Source organism: Sander lucioperca, chromosome 6 (assembly GCF_008315115.2).
Source record: "Sander lucioperca isolate FBNREF2018 chromosome 6, SLUC_FBN_1.2, whole genome shotgun sequence".
Lineage (NCBI taxonomy): Eukaryota > Metazoa > Chordata > Actinopteri > Perciformes > Percidae > Sander > Sander lucioperca.
This window is the reverse complement of record NC_050178.1, coordinates 7364336-7380807: the sequence shown is the minus strand read 5'-3', so window position 1 is coordinate 7380807 and position 16472 is coordinate 7364336. Positions and strand designations below refer to the sequence as shown.

Sequence of the window (16472 nt, the reverse complement as noted above, 5' to 3'; positions counted from 1 at the left end):
GCAAACCCGGCCACCAGGCGCTCGCTGACGGGCCCTCCATCTGGGCCTGGATCCAGACAGGGGCCCCGGGCTTCCTCCGGGCAGGGTCACTCCATCTCTACCTCGTTTTTTCATAGGGTTTTTGAACCATTCTTTGTCTGGCCCCTCCCCTGAGACCACTTTGCCTTGGGAGACCCTACCAGGACCACAAAGCTCCAGACAACACAGCCCTCAGGTTCATAGGGACACACAAACCTCTCCACCACGATAAGGTGATGGCTCATTTTTAGTATGTGGTAAAAGTTTTGTGTGTGTGTGTTAGAGGATGGATACCCGAACCGAGCCCGTCGGGACCCGGCATACCCGACGGGCCGGGCCGGGTTCGGACAGATATTTAGAAATGATGTTTGGGTTCGGGTCGGGCTCGGTCACATCAGCGCGATAAGGCATTGAACATTTTAAATTTAAAAAAGCTTATTATGTAGGTGTGTGCCTGTGTTAACGTGCGCTTGTTGCCCCGTGTGCGCTGATGTGCTCATCTGTTGACATTTCCGAATGCCTTCCTACAGTTGCTTAATAAAACCGGGCTTTCCACACAAACAAACGTACATGTGTCATTAGTATGAGAACATTTTTTGATTTTAACTGTGTCGCGTTTGGGTCGGGCTCAGACATAAATATCTTAATGCCTGTCGGACACGGGCCGGGCTCAGACAGAAAAATACGGCCCGATCCGCACTCTAGTGTGTGTGTCAGCCACAGTGATGTGGAGAATGGAAGAAGGAGAGATGAATGGATAGATTCATTCATCCCCTCCCATTAACCAATAGGAGAGCTAAATCTTAGCCAAGACCACCCACTTGTTTTCTCCCAGCACCAATATACACACTCTGCTTCCCTCTTCTACTTTCTCATTCATTCATTCTGCCTTTCATTCTCGTATAGTGATCTCTGTCCTAAGACCAGAATGAATGAAGTCAGTGCAGCAAAGCAAACAAGGAGTCAGGGCCAGAATAAATAGAAAGATGGATAGATATACGATTCAAAAGAGAGATTATGCACATTCGATTATTGCCTATGTTGCAGGTCATAAGCACAGAAAACTCAAACACAATATCTGTACAGTATTTAAGCATTCAGAATATGATGTATATTCAGGCAAAACACAAGCTCATACACACACGCACACACACACACACACACACACACACACACACACACACACATGCACACAGCAAGAGCGAGTGGATCACTCAGTGAATAAATGTCAATGCCAGCTTGATGTAGAAGTGGAGGGACTTTACAAGTGTTATGTACCAGTGATTTTCTCTGATGGAGCACAGTCAGTGTTTTGTTGTGCATCGATTTGCATTGCAAGCTTACAAAAAAGAGGGCATTACCATTGTAGTCATGTTAACCAGGCAGGAAAATATTGATATTGGATTTGCACAAATACACACGACAACTGCTGCAGAGTCTTTCTCCTGGGCAGCTAAACTTCTGTGATTCACTATGTTGCTCAAGGGCACTACTGCAGAAGCTGTTCAGGAAGGGCATGTTTAGATTGTCACCTGCTATTTTAGAGGGCTTTGCAATTTGTAGTTCAAGAGTTCTGCTTTTACATCTGCTGCATGTATCTGTTTACTTGATGATTCTTCTGACCTACTGTAACAAGAAATGTTCTGCATGTAAACCTGCCATATCCTGTAATATGCTGATTTAAGAGTTATTGTGAATTGACTTACAACAACCTGTACACCTGTACAGGTTGTAGCAAGGAAGCTAGCTAGCTGTGGAGGAGGGTAACCAGTGGAGATAGAGCAGAGTATCAGACCTATTTGAATCGCTGATCTGCTGCCTGCAGCCTCTACAAACGACACTGATGAGAGCAGTGAGAGTGAAGCAAAAGTAAAGTTACGTGCCAGCAAACCAAAACAATAAGCTGAAAGAAGGATGTTATGTAAATGCTAAGCATAGCTGAGAGGAAGTGCATACTCAGTGATAATTCTCTGCAGGTTCATTTCATCCATTGTTAACATATTTGTCATAGTTGTTTTAAGTTAGAAATTTATGTACACTTCTGTCAGAAGGCCCCATGTACTTTACTAAATCGGAAAGATGTCATGAAACAAGTCTTTAATGTTTGGAAAACTTATAAAAAGAGTATTACAACTTTACAGAGCTGATTTGATTAATCACACACAAAATACAACAATCTTTAAGCAGTAAGATTTGCCCCCTTCATTCAGTATGAGTACAGACTTTACAGTAAACAATCTCATACAGAAATACTAACCATTGGTTTATGGGCTTGTAAAACGTCAACCCCTTATTTACATTAAAGCCAAAGACAGAACCCATTACATATTGATAACCACTGTAACTCAAGCTTTCAATATCCTGGTGTTATATTCATTTGCACTTGTGCATGCGACACTTAATGGATCTTCCATTCAGTTTGGATGTGCCTCCGTATAATGTCTCCAAAATCCAGAGACATAATAAGCATCCTCTTTCATGTGCTGTGGTGAAGTGAATCCCTGAGGGACTGACTCTGTGCTGCTCAAAGACAAGATTTCCTCTCACAGATGAAAAGGAAATGAAAATGGGTGGGAGCAGTGAAAAAGAGAGCGCAACACAGGGAGTTCAGGGGTAAAACTGAGAGAGAGGTGCAAAGTGAGAAAAGAGCTAAAGACTGAGTTCAAGTTTAAGAAAAAGATAGCATGAGAAAGTAGGTGGGTCGTGATGAATGAAGAAAAAAGAGAGTAGAGGGGGATTTTTTTTTTTGAATGCAATAAAGCAGAGAGAAGTTAGAATAATAATTGGTGAGAGAAAACAGCGTTGTAATACCACAATGTAAAGTCCTGCATTGATAACTCATAGAGGTGTTAATTCAGTTCCATTGAGGATCATAATTAGTGATGTGTTGTACTGACTGCATTATATGAGATTAATGTGAATGGGACACAAACACCTCACAATGTAATGTAGTCCAGTTCAACACCACCTTTAATAAATATGACCTCAGTAATAAACATACAATAATAATAATAATAATAATAATAATAATAATAATAATAATAATAATACATGAGAACATCCTCCTGACGTTATATCATACTTTAGAGGCCTTTAAACCGTTCAACACAGAGAAAAAAAAAGTAATTACGACAAACCGATCATGGCAACAAATGAAGATGTAAAAGTAATTGGACTTTTCTGTGATATGAAATGCACAATGCAATATCAGGGAAGTAATATAGCAAAATGTTAACATAAACAAAACATAAACCACAATGGATTTGCATGTGCATTGATTTTTTGCAGTGAATATGTAATTGTTAAATGTATTCTGTAACTGAGTTAGTGTTGGTCTTGGCAGAACTGAAAGTGTGTGTATGTTTGTAGGTGTGGGTTTAGAGCAGAGATTGGATAGATAGATAGATAGTTAGATAGATAGATAGATAGATAGATAGATAGATAGATAGATAGATAGATAGATAGATAGATAGAACATTATTAATATTCATGTTGCAGTATTCAGTTGCCCCCCCCCAACAACCACAAGGGACAACAATGAGCCTATTCCACATATTGAGGAATGTTCCCATAGCACCACTTGTTGGGGAGAGTTCTAATAATTGAGTTTCAGTGAACAAAGTAAGATTATCTTGCTTTATTAATGAAGACTTCACACAGATAATACTGAGAAAATATTCAAAGAGATGTGTACCACCAAAACTACCATGTGTGAAGAATCTCACAGGACATGGAAACCAATCCTCTCTTGACTACTATCACATGAAATAACACATGTACCCAAATCTGCAATTGACTGAGCAGAGCCGAATGCTGCAGAGTGGAGCGGAGAGGCTCGTATGATCAAACAGGGGTCTAAATATAGGATGCTGCTGCTGCATGAATTCTTCAGCTTGAGCAGGGGTTCACCCAACCTCAGCTGAGAATGAGAAGAGAAGGAAGAGGAAGAGGAAAAGTTAGTTAATGTTGAGAAAAGTGTGTGTGTGTGTGTGTGTGTGTGTGTGTGTGTGTGGGCATATCTTGCTGCCCAATATGTATCAACATGCCACAACACAAGATATATACTGTATATATATATATATATATATATATATATATATATATTATTGTTGGCAAGACACAAGACAGTAGTAGTAGTTATACTTTATTATCATATCACATATATACACAGGGGAATACATGGAAGCCCATTTCTACCAGGAAAAGGTTATATAAGTTATAAGCCTCTAAGTAAGCAATATGAGATAGGAAGTTTACAAAGAATACAAAGTAAAAATGTTGTTTTTAAGTCTAAATGATAAGATAATAAATCAAAAACACTCCTGAGCCATGCTGGTGGCTGTTTGAAGCTGTACTTATAGGCACAGTGATGCTTTGAGCTAAATCCTAACACCAGCCTGCTAACATGCTCACAATGATAATGCTAACATGTTAATTGGGTTTGAGTTATATGGCAAATTATTTATTGAGACATATAACTCAAAACTACAAATGTGAACAGCATGGTGTAGCTAGAAGAAAAATCAGCAGATCACCAGAGTCATTAGGACACTTTGTCTGGAAACAAAGAATACAGACAGCACAACATTGCCATCAATAGAGCCACACTGCTAGTGTGAATTAAAATGAGACTTAGAAAGGCAAAATCATGGCATGTACAGATTAGATTATTTTATAATTCTGACTCACCTTGAGTATTTTTATTCTAATTATTCCTGACTTTTTTTTTTTTGTATTCATTTTGGGGTCAACAGCTAATGACAATATTGATGTATGTTTTTCCTCACATTCCATGACAATTTTCAATGACCTCACACTGCATTTAGAAGCTAGATATCCATCTTCCCCGTCTCAGAGAGACACTCATGTAGCGTGTACTCATCTTAGAGGCCACCTTGATTTATCATTTTTGTTCCAAAAGAAAATCCTCACAAATCAACATACTAAATGATTTCTGAACCGCATGCATTGAAGTCAAGAGGCTAACATTACACAGCTGGTGTGATATTAAGAGGAGTAAATTATGTAATAGAACAAAATATGAAACCTTTTAAGGCATATGTGTAACTACAAACCTTATTCAATTGGGGATAATTAGAAGGGCCTGTTGATAATACAGTACACTGCTCAAATAGAGCATGGTTTGGTAGTCTTCAAGAAGGCAGAATGGAAGAGGGATAAAGGGTATAGAACTAAAATAATATCAAACACACACACACACACACACACACACACACACACACACACACACACACACACACACACACACACACACACACACTTAATTTCATATGGCTGTCATACATGTAAAGGTGTCATATGAACAGAGGCTGACATCCTGTGGCCAGCTGTGGTCTATCACCCGTCATTTCAGAAACCACCAAATGGCGGCGCTGTCATTAAAACAGATCAGACTTACTTCCTCTCTTGACTCCCCTCTTCTTCTTTTCATCTACCGGGTTTGATTTTCTTTCTCTTCCGGTTGTCGTCTGTTCGTGCTGCAGGTACCCCGTTTTCCCACCTATGTGGACTTTTAAAATCTGAGTCAATCTGCTTGTATTTTACATTCCCGCACAAAAACAGTAAATGATTGTGATAAATCACCTTACTGCTCATATTTCCACCGCAGTATATTTTAGATGTGATCCTCATTAATGGTTGAATTTCACATTTGAAAAGTGCTAACGCTGCCTGAAGCAAAGTAGCTAAAGGCAGCTACCGGGCAACATTACCACTTAAAACACGGCTTACTTGTAGTATGTCTGTCTTATATGCACTTTTACATCGACACTTGACTGCTACTGTAACACCACGAAGTTGTCATTTAACAAACTCATCTTTGTTTACATAGTAACGTTACACAACTTTCTTGGTTGCCGGCTAGCGATTCAAACGTTAGCCAACATGCAAGTGGATGCAAATAAGTGATGCTAAATAAAGATAAACGTCTTTTTTTTCCCCTTTCTTCAGATTAACCAGTGACGAAATGGCCAAGTCAAAGAATCACACAACCCACAACCAGTGTAAGTATGACTAAAGTGTGAAGTTTAACGTTACTCATTTTGGAGCTTAACATTAACATTTAAAATTATAACAAGCATTCCAATAAAGGCAGACTGTCACGAATATTTCAATATTTAGTTTTACATGCATGACTATTATACATATATATTAACGTGGACTTTGCAGAGGTGAATGTTGCAAGAAATGTGACAAATGGACTAACTGTTTTGGGGTTTCTTCCCTTGTCTGAACAGCTCGTAAAGCCCACAGGAATGGCATCAAGAAGCCCAGATCTGATCGTTATGAGTCACTGAAGGGGGTAGGTACAATTCTGTGTTGATAGATAGGGTGTTTTGCATGTGCACAAGAAACCAGGTTGTCTTTACTCTGAGAAATCATTTATGAAGTAAATCAGGCGTGTTTGCATGCACGGTGGTAACCTGCTTACTGCAAAGTCGCTGTGTGTAAAATGTGGTTAAATGTGCTGAGTGACAGGGAGGTCCTTAGTTTCATGTCCCCATTTTTATGATTTGGGATTGTGATTACGTCAAGCCTTGTATGGAGAATAATGAAAGTTATATTTTCCTTTTAGCCAAGCAGTGTGTTTTAAGAGGTCATTTAGTAATTGTAAAGTCTTCAGCTAAGGGGCTGTTTACAATGCTGTTGAATTCAAAATTATCATCGCATTGTCTTATATGAAAAGTTAATGGAAATTGGTTTCAAGGCAGACTTTAAGACTGATTACATTTGATTGACATTAACTTTTAGATTTTGAATAATTAGATTTCATTTTATGTAGAAAATGTTCCTGCTACACAAGCAGCTGAGAAATTGATAAGAATATAAGGCCCTGTTTACACGACAACGCTTGTGGGTGAAAATGACAAAATATTTTATCAGATGTGCCTTTCGGTTTGACGCCGACTGCGTTTTTGGGGCTTAAAAACGCAAAAAAGTGAAATCTTAAACGCTCCACCGTCGCATTCCCATGTAAAGGGTAAAAACAAAAAGTCTGCTCACGGTGGCACCCCATATTTCTTTACATAAATCAAAATATAGTGATTACTCGCCCATGGCCACTCTGCCATTGGGTATCCACAACCTGCCTATACTTGGTCCGGATGGCTTTCAGCTTTGATGATATCTGACTTTTACAGATAGCGGCTTTCTCATGTGGATTTGACGTCCCTCCAGGTACGGGATTCTGCTGAAGAAATTTGGTCCATATGTCTATATATTTTGACTGGCAGGACTCCCAGTCCACGCCCTGTTGTGGCTTTGTAATCTAAGGTTGTTTGGAGCAATAACTCCACCTCCTCGTCTGTCCAGACAAAATTGTCAGCTTATGTTGTTCGCTTCGCCGTGTTTTGGTTTCGCGCTACTAGGGAGAGGAGAGAGGAGGAGGAGAGGGAGAGAAGTAGGAGGAAGAAGGCTCTACGCGGGCGCGCAGACTTGGTGGTATTGTGTGGCAGTGCTTCACACTACCACCTAGCCGCCTGGTGTGCAGTCACCATATGTACGCAGCTTTCCCCCCAAAATGCTTGTCTAAACGCGGAATAAAAAGTGAGAACGCAACGCCACTTAGGTTTTCTCTTCAGATCGTTTCCATCTAAACATCAATGTTAAACACCTCAAATGCTGAAAGCGTCATTGGATGTCGTCCTCCTGTTGGTAGCTGTTCGTTGTATTGTGGGAAAATTGACTTATTCAGGGCTTAAAATTCTCAAGCACCATGCCTGTGCAGTTTTACATTTATATAGTACTTAATTCAATACATTGCAGTGTTTCTGCTAGGATTTTTTCCAGCAGAGGGGAGCGGGTGTCGCAGTTTTTTGCAACAGTTTGCAGCTTTTTTTGTGCTTCATTTGCAATCGTTTCTTCAAATCGACAGTCTTCAGAATATAATCAGTTTTACTACTGTGAGTCCAGCTTTGAGAATTAATAAAGAGAGCTAATGAACAATTCCAAATACAAAACACATTTTCCAATCACATGTTCACTTACTATGACCACTACTACTGTCATTATTAAAAGTGCCAGAATATGAACAATAACATCGCCGTCAGTGGGCCTATTTAATAGTTAATAACCGCTAAGAAAAATCCAGCATCTAGATGCCACCTTAGGATACGGGAAACGGGTGATTTAACGTCTCTGCTCATTTTACATACAATTTGGCAACAAAACAAAATGTTTGGGGAACATTACAAAGTTTTTTCATGTTGGTTTTGAGCAATATACATTCCCACTAACCTGGAACAAGTTTTAAACCCTAACGTTGATACAGCATGTCAGTAATTTGTCTCCTGCAGCGGTAAGTCAAAGGCAGAGGGACCACAGGGTTTGCTAACATTAACTTCTCAGCAGATGACGTTCAACTTGAGTTCAGTGAAGCAAACAAGCTCTGCAGAGTCGCATAATTACGACTTCATGACATTTCATAAAACACCACTAAGAAATGTGTATATAGCCGAAACACTGCATTGTACACATTTCATGCTGGGCAGCATTGCAGGCTCACAAATGGATTCATGCTTTAACCCATGCTTATTTTTCCAGAGCTTACTGGTGGGCAGGTTTAGCAGTTGTAGCTGGTTGATCAAAGCTTTGTGAAATGCATTTTTTTCTTAGCTCACACTGAAGCATTGTTTACTCAAGTATACAACTTAAGCACATCCCCTCAAGATACCCTGTGCTTTCACTTACAGAAAACTGATCCTTTTTTTTTTTATTACTTCTCTCACAGGAGTGCCTATGAAATGATGCTACTTTTATTGTCACAGTTGTTGCTGTTAAGACCAGTTTAAGAATGAATTTGCTCGAGACAGATTGTCTGTGGATGAAAATATGTTGTGCCTTGGCCACTGGTTACCTTCACAGTTCAACTGTGGCAGTAACAGGACATTTCTGATTTGTATAGACCAGCTACTAGTGAGGTAGTTCTGTTATCTAGTATTTTTATTTTTTTTTATTTCATTTCAACCAGAAGCCAGATGTGTAACTACACTACTCTAATGCAGATTAACAAGTGTTTGGTTTGCTTTATTCTAACTTAAGCCCTTGTCATTTATTGTGCTGGAAGTTGCTTTAAAAAGAAATATTTTAAACGCTTTAGTCCTGCCTGCTCACTTCACTGTTTGTTTTCTTTCTTTGCTGCAGGTGGACCCTAAGTTCCTGAGGAACATGCGCTTTGCTAAAAAACACAACAAGAAGGGCATGAAGGCGGCGGCGAAGGCAGTGGCTGCAAAAGCAGCGAAATAAACCGCCATCCGGTCACCTCCATGTTTGTCAGTGTTTCATAGACTGTTTCCACCATCACAATAAAGCTATGCTTTGTTAACGAACCAACATCTGATTTTTCCCTTTTATTGTAACTGCCTCAGTCTGGTCATATGTAATCAATCACTTGATTGGATGTCTGGGATTTCTTTAAGGCGATGTTAGCTGTGTTGGTTCATCATTCATTAAAATCACAAAATGGGGAATGAGGATTGAAATGTAAGGTTTCACAGTGCGTCTGGTAGCTGAGTGGTTAAGATGCATACCATAACTGCGACGTCCCTGGTTTGATTCTGGCCGAGGACCTTTGTTGCATGTGGAACTCCACCAAGCTGTTTATATACAGCTAATTAAATCTTATAAGAGGCCTGGGTGGTATTTCAGAAAGCAGGTTCAGTGAAAACTCTGAGTTTGTTAACCCTGAGATGAGGGAAACTTTGGGTTTTCTGTTTCAGAAAGAGAGGTAACTTAACCTCAGTCAGTTACTATGGTAACTGAGCCTGTGAACCTAACCTGGTCAGGAGCAGGTTTTCTTCAAGAAACCTCGAGTATCTCTGTCTCCTCCCTCTGACACAGTGCTCTCTCATTTCCTCATTCATTCATTCAGTCAGTCTGTATCAGGTGCATTTTAGTGCAGTTTGTTATCGGCATGAATAAAAAAAGATATGTTTGTTCATGCTGCCTTTTTATTGTGGTGGTGCACGCGCATGAACCTACTCTGAGTTGATTGAACCAACTCAAATCAGCTGTTCTGAAACCGAAAACTCAGTTTCCCATCTCAGGGTAAATCAACTCAGACATCAGGGTTAGACTCAAGAGTTTGTTAAACCTTCTACCTGAAATAGGGCCCTGCTCTGTGATTTGGAAATCCTAATCTGTCCAGATTTGGATAGTACCATCTCAAATACAAGATTGAACTGTAGTTATCTGAGAGACAACCTTGCTGAAGTAGGGATTTTCTGTGAAAAGTGCCTTTACGAGAGGGAGTTTATTTCTCAAACATCCTAGATGCCTACTTTCCTGAGCTTTTGATGCATTAGGGCATAAGTCCATTTTGCCTACCTGCATGATCTAACAACCTAGTGATAGGTCTTACTTGTTAAATCATAGAAAATGGTCATTTAAGGTGATTATCTGGTCCAATATTTTTGGATTTTCCTTTCTAGATAATTCATTTACAAACTTGGGGTACATATCTACTGGTAAATTACACATTCCCACCACTGGTCCAACTAAAAGTGGCCATTACTGGGGTTTTCTGTCCCAGCATCCCATTGTAGCCCTGCGTGATATACTGTGCGGTGACATAAAGATAACTGTTCTAATGAAAAAAATAATTGCGGTGTAAACAAGAAGAATTAGGGGCTGTATGGAAATTATTGGGGTAGGGAGTGGGGCTGAATCTTATATTTCATTTAATGAAAAAGTGAGATAAAGTAGAGACTGTACGGGCTAGTGAAAAAATCACACGCTCTTTACTCAAGACGTTTAATGACTAATAAGATCCACATTGATTGTTTTTTTTTTTTTTATTAAAAGGATCTTAGCTGCTCGTTTGATGGTGATGAGAAATATAAAACTTTGAAACATCCTCAGCATGTAAATTTCCCAACTATTTTGAATAAGTCATATCTTTGAGTAGGGATCACAATCAAAGTAAACAGTCTTTGTTATATACATTCTGCAACAGCTATTATCAATGTCAGAAAATCAGTGGTGAATTACTCTTAATTATAATTCGGCCTTGAAAATCTCACTTTAGTAAAAGTAAAAGTATTACCATCTACTTAAAGTATCGAAAGTAAATGTACTAATTCTGCAGAATGGGAAATTTCAGAATGATAAAATATTGGATTATAATTAGTGATTAGTGATAGCATTATCCATATAATGTGCTGCACTAATGTTGCAGCTGTTAACGGTCGGGTTAGTTTCAGTTTCAGACACTTTATAGTAGCCTATCTACATAATTCATTAGTTGATTTATGTTTAATGTTGTCCGAATGTACAAAAGTAACTAGTTACTGCAGCTGTCAAATAAATGCAGTGGAGTGAAAAGTAAAATATTGTCTTTTTAAAAAGTAGAAGTATAAAACTAAAACGACAGTGGTAAGGTAGTATAAAAAGTTAATTTGTTTCATTTATTATGTTGGTTACGCAGATGGATATATTATTTGGTTACGCAGCAGCATTTTATTTTCGTCAAAGATTTCCTTAGTTTGCGTTATATCGTCACTTCCGCTCACGCTGACTCCCCAGCTTGCATCATTTCTTGTCTTTCGGGGGCAGATAACATGTGAGTAGGACCATTCAAACTCTATATTCATAAATTAAAGGTTTTGATTACAGCCACACTTCATTGTACATCTGATAGTATTTATGAGCGTCCAAACGCACCCTTTAACAAACTTTACTTCCCGTTTAGCTAACGTTACAAGCTAAAGAACGGCAACTAAAGCATTGACCAGCTAGCTTAGCCTGCTAGCTAACAACAAGGAGGTGTCATTCTTGTGAACGAACTGCAGTGGAAAAGTGACTTATTGGACGTAATAAACTAGTTTGGCCAAAGTTTCTGCGTGTACATGTTCGACGTGGAAATAATGTATTAGATAGCCTTGACTTTAGCGCATAAAGTGTTGAAAAGGACTGCATGTTCTGTTGACAACTGTCGAGCACCGACAGGTTTTGACAAGTTATTAATAAGATCCAAAAGGGTCTGAGGAGGGTGCGAGACATTCCCTGAGTTAGACACATTATATTTAAATATAATGTAGGTATAATTTCCTAACTTGTCCTAAACTATACGTAGCATTTAGGGTCAATGAATGTGTGACTCAGTCTTGGATCATTTATTTGTATTAGGGCCAATCATTGATATTTTAATGGGTAATAATTTGTAGGGAAAAATACAAAAAAAAATCATCATGGGCTCTTTGTGACGCGTAGAATGTGATGCATTTCAGTTTCTTCCTTCTCATGAATTGACTTTCTGATTTGGTTTCTGTTTTTGGCAGACGCCATGGTGGAGCCAGTCCCTGAGTCCATCAACTTTCCCTCTGAGGAGGAGAAGATTCTGCAGTTGTGGCAAAAAAAGGATTGCTTCCAGGAATGCCTCAAACAGTCCAAGAACAGGCCCAAGTAAATCAAACGTTCTTGTTTATAATTATGTACTATGCAAAATGTATTCCCATGGCAAGCTGTTGAAGGGCAAGCTCTTACGAATAACCTTTCACCCATGACAGCTGAAATACAATTTTCTTTGTTTAGAATGTAACTGTTTTAGGATCAAATAAAACATTGCAAAACATTATCTACAGATGAATCACATTAGCATGACTCCTTTTTGACCTACTTGTTAAAACAGTTTTTAAATGTAATAGATGGTAAAATATTCTTTACATATTTGTTAAGAAAATGTATTGTGAAATTATTATGAACACTTCATAAGTGGTTCAAAATAGCACCATAATCATATTGCTGTATATGAATGCTGTCATTGGTTCAAGTTTGTTTTTATGCATTGTCATTGGCACTGCCAAGAACAGAAGTTGCATTTCCTGGCTAACCAGTTATTGTCAGACTCCATTACATACTTTAAGAATTTGATCTTCGTAATTATCAGTACTTGTCCATCATATGAAAACATGTAGTAAGCAACTATGGAGCATTGATGTAAGCTAAATAGGTAAATACAAATGTCATTGTGTGTTAAAAGTCTGTAAATGTTAAGTACCAAGAATGGTTGTTTTTTTTATAAGTTAATTAACCACAATAAGTAGTAAAAGGGTGTTTAAAAAAAATCATTGACCGTGAAATTAATTTTGAAATCTCTGCTCAGATATCTTACTAAACTGCAGGACTTTTCAAATAATATAGATGTTTTTCCTTTTAAGCCAACAAGAGATTCAATGTCATGATGACATTTGTTAAACAAAGCAAAATTTCAGTACAGAGGAACTTTGGTCACAAGCAGACACTCACCAACACTATAGAGATTTAACAGGATGTTTGCTTACAGACACTACCAAGTTACCTTCTCTGTTCCTCAAAACTTTTACTGTTTGTTATATACAGAGATACACAGAGTAGTGAAGTTGCTGTTTTCCCTGTATGAAGCAACCATGAATACTCTCGTATAATGGAGCAGTCTTAGTGTTGTGTGTCTGTTATCTTGCAGGCTTGGTTGAGTGTTTCCAGACATCGCAGTCTTTTCGTCTCATATCTAACTTTTTTTTGTTTTCACTGAGAAGATACTGTTGACCTTAACAAATATTTTACTGCCCATTTCCCAACCAGGTACACCTTCTACGATGGCCCTCCTTTTGCCACGGGTCTACCCCACTATGGGCACATCCTGGCCGGCACCATCAAGGACATTGTTACTCGCTTCGCCCACCAGAGCGGCTTCCATGTGGACCGGCGCTTTGGCTGGGACTGTCATGGCCTGCCTGTGGTAGGAATTTGTCATCTTCAATATTGTTAAGTTCTGCCTAGATTTGCAGATTCATCCTTGTTATTTATTTTTCCCATGTTCTTTCTTTATAGGAGTATGAGATTGATAAGACTTTGGGGATCAAAGGGCCTGAAGATGTGGCCAAGATGGGCATTGCCGAGTACAACAAGCAGTGCAGAAACATTGTCATGAGATACTCCACCGAGTGGGAGGTGAGCATACAGGAAAGATCAATATGTGAGAGAACTTTGTAACCATACTTCTGAGAAAAGTTGGGTTTTTCATTTCATGTATCAATCAAAATAAAGCTTGTCTAACTTAGAACAGTGCATTGAACCTGCTCTAAAACGTAGTGAGGCTACACCATAGGTATATCTCACATGTGCAGTATATGTGTTTTTGTCTGGGAGGTTTTATGTGAGCCTTGATATGGACTGAATGGACAAAAAAGAAGAAGTTTAAAACGAGTTTCCCTGCAGAATTTTGGCATATACTTATGATGTGCTTTTGATTTGCTATGTGTATGTTTCTTTTTATTCCTAGACTTCAGTGACGAGAATGGGAAGGTGGATTGACTTCAAGAATGACTACAAGACTCTCTACCCATGGTTCATGGAGACCGTCTGGTATGAATAGGGTTGGGTATCGTTTGGGTTTTTTTTCCGATACCGGCGCTAAAACGATACTTTTAAAACGGTGCCGGTGCCTGAACCGAAATATATATAATATATTTATAATGTATATAATATAAATATAAAAAAGGAGCACAAAACGACAGTTGGCGACATTAAAGAATGGCTTGTTTATTGCTAAGGCCAATATGGTCAGAATTAAATGATTGATTAATAATGTTATAACAATTTCACCAGTAAATTGCTGGTAAATGACAAAAACAAACACCAGATGGGAAAAGGGTATTTTACAATAACTTAAAATGCACCACAAAGCTGGCGAGTTTCAAGTGAACACACCATCTGGGTTGTTTTTCCAACAATGGCAACTGCAGTCAGACTGTTACGTCTCGGTGTTTGAATCCTCTACAAGGAAATACAGTCACACTTTACACCGCCTAACGTAAGCTGTCAGCATTTTAACCATTGTGTTTAATCCAGATACTAGCTAACGGTAACGTAACCGTTTACGTCGGAACCGGTGCCCTATTGGCACCGCGTTTCTGTACCCAACCCTAGGTATGAAAGTCAAATCTACCATCTTATACATCAGACACCACCCACCAAGAGTCTGGGTCTTTTCCTCGCCACTGTCGCAATAGCCACTGCTAATGCTTGCTCTTGGGGGAACTATTGGAATTGTTGGGGCTTTGTAAATTATAGAGTGTGGTCTAGACCTACTCTACCTGTAAAGTGTCTCGAGATAACTCTTGTTATGATTTGATACTATAAATAAAATTTAATTGAAATTGAATACGTACAAGTTTTGGCTTAAAGATACATCATTTGTATTTTACTTGTATACAGTACAAGGAAATAAAGGTAGCCCCTATTTGATATACTAATAACACAAAGTACTTGTCATCAGGGAGTTCTTTTAACTTGATTATTATCCCAAAGGAAATGTAGTTTTTAGCCAGGCTTTAAACACTTAGGTCACAGGAGTACACGCATGATAATGAAAAACAACAATCTACATAGAGTAAAACACTTAAAGCAATATATAATAAAAAATGCCATACAAATCAGACTTAATCCGTGTCTCGAGTCTGTCCAATTGTGTGCAGTTTGTCTCTCCTTCTTTACATTTTTTGTGTGCCTCTTCTTTTCATTCAGGTGGGTGTTCCAACAGCTGTACGACAAGGGTCTGGTTTACCAAGGTGTCAAAGTCATGCCTTTCTCCACTGCCTGCAACACACCCCTGTCCAACTTTGAGTCCCACCAGAACTACAAGGTTGGCACAAATCACAACCCCCATGACACCTCAAGTGGTCTAATGCAGCCCTAGTGACAAAGGTTACTGTGTGGATGTAAATACTGAATTGACTTAATCTCTGTTTCACTCTTGTCTCCAGGATGTTCAGGACCCATCTGTGATTGTCACCTTCCCATTGGTTGGAAATGAGGATGTGGCTTTGATTGCCTGGACGACCACGCCCTGGACATTGCCAAGCAACCTGGCCCTCTGTGTTAACCCGGAGTTCTTGTATGTCAAGGTCAAAGGTGAGAGACGAAGCTTGACACAAGTGCTGTGTCTCAGTTCCATACTACATACTAATTGTATACAGTATATACTACAAACTAATCTTTATAGTATACTGTTTTTGGATGATGCTTGCGCAGTTAGATGTCAATCAAACAGTGACTTCATTTTTCTTTTTTTGTTTCTGATGTGTTCCTGGAGCTGTTTCACCTCCATCCCCAATCAGTTATAATTTTTTTTTCTAGCTGCTCCATAACTCCTCTATTTCTTTGTGCTTTTGATTTAGTGAGAAAAGTGTCCATCCACCAAGTTTTTTTTTGAAGTATGCATATTAACTGTTTTGAGAATATATTATTTGGTCACTTTTCCACTGTGAACACACTACATACTCAAAACCTGCTTAGAACTGGTGTGTAGTACGAAATTGGGCCACAGCGTAGGTTTTTGAAAATTAACGTTTGGTCACTCGTGCCGACATTAAAAAAAAAAAAAAAAAAAAAAACCCTGATGTGCTGATTGGGACTGAATGCTTCTCTGTGGAACTTGTTGGTCTGAAATAGGGCTG

The 16472-nt window shown here is 38.8% G+C and overlaps 2 protein-coding genes across 2 annotated transcripts in view; both read left to right on the top strand.

The window, feature by feature from the left end:
- Nucleotides 1-5330: 5330 nt before the first annotated feature.
- On the top strand, nt 5331-9365 carry rpl29 (ribosomal protein L29). Its single transcript, XM_031302084.2, has 4 exons — nt 5331-5522; nt 5989-6041; nt 6276-6340; nt 9181-9365. Exons 2-4 carry the CDS (start codon nt 6005-6007, stop codon nt 9280-9282), a joined length of 204 nt encoding a protein of 67 aa, XP_031157944.1. The 5' UTR covers nt 5331-5522; nt 5989-6004; the 3' UTR covers nt 9283-9365.
- Nucleotides 9366-11338: 1973 nt separating this feature from the next.
- iars1 (isoleucyl-tRNA synthetase 1) overlaps nt 11339-16472 on the top strand; it is a 60491-nt gene continuing 55357 nt past the window's right edge. The window contains exons 1-7 of the mRNA XM_031301678.2: nt 11339-11596; nt 12315-12438; nt 13597-13753; nt 13846-13965; nt 14297-14379; nt 15541-15658; nt 15780-15927. Coding sequence (XP_031157538.1) covers nt 12320-12438; nt 13597-13753; nt 13846-13965; nt 14297-14379; nt 15541-15658; nt 15780-15927 — 745 coding nt within the window. The 5' untranslated portion in view covers nt 11339-11596; nt 12315-12319. The remainder of the gene's footprint in view (nt 11597-12314; nt 12439-13596; nt 13754-13845; nt 13966-14296; nt 14380-15540; nt 15659-15779; nt 15928-16472) is intronic.

Bases quoted from the DNA above. Each gene is read 5' to 3' on its own strand.
- rpl29 (XM_031302084.2), top strand. From the start codon at position 6,005: ATGGCCAAGTCAAAGAATCACACAACCCACAACCAGT. The intron at 6,042-6,275 runs GTAAGTATGACT...TTGTCTGAACAG, and splicing joins TCACACAACCCACAACCAGT to CTCGTAAAGCCCACAGGAAT. The intron at 6,341-9,180 runs GTAGGTACAATT...TCTTTGCTGCAG, and splicing joins GTTATGAGTCACTGAAGGGG to GTGGACCCTAAGTTCCTGAG.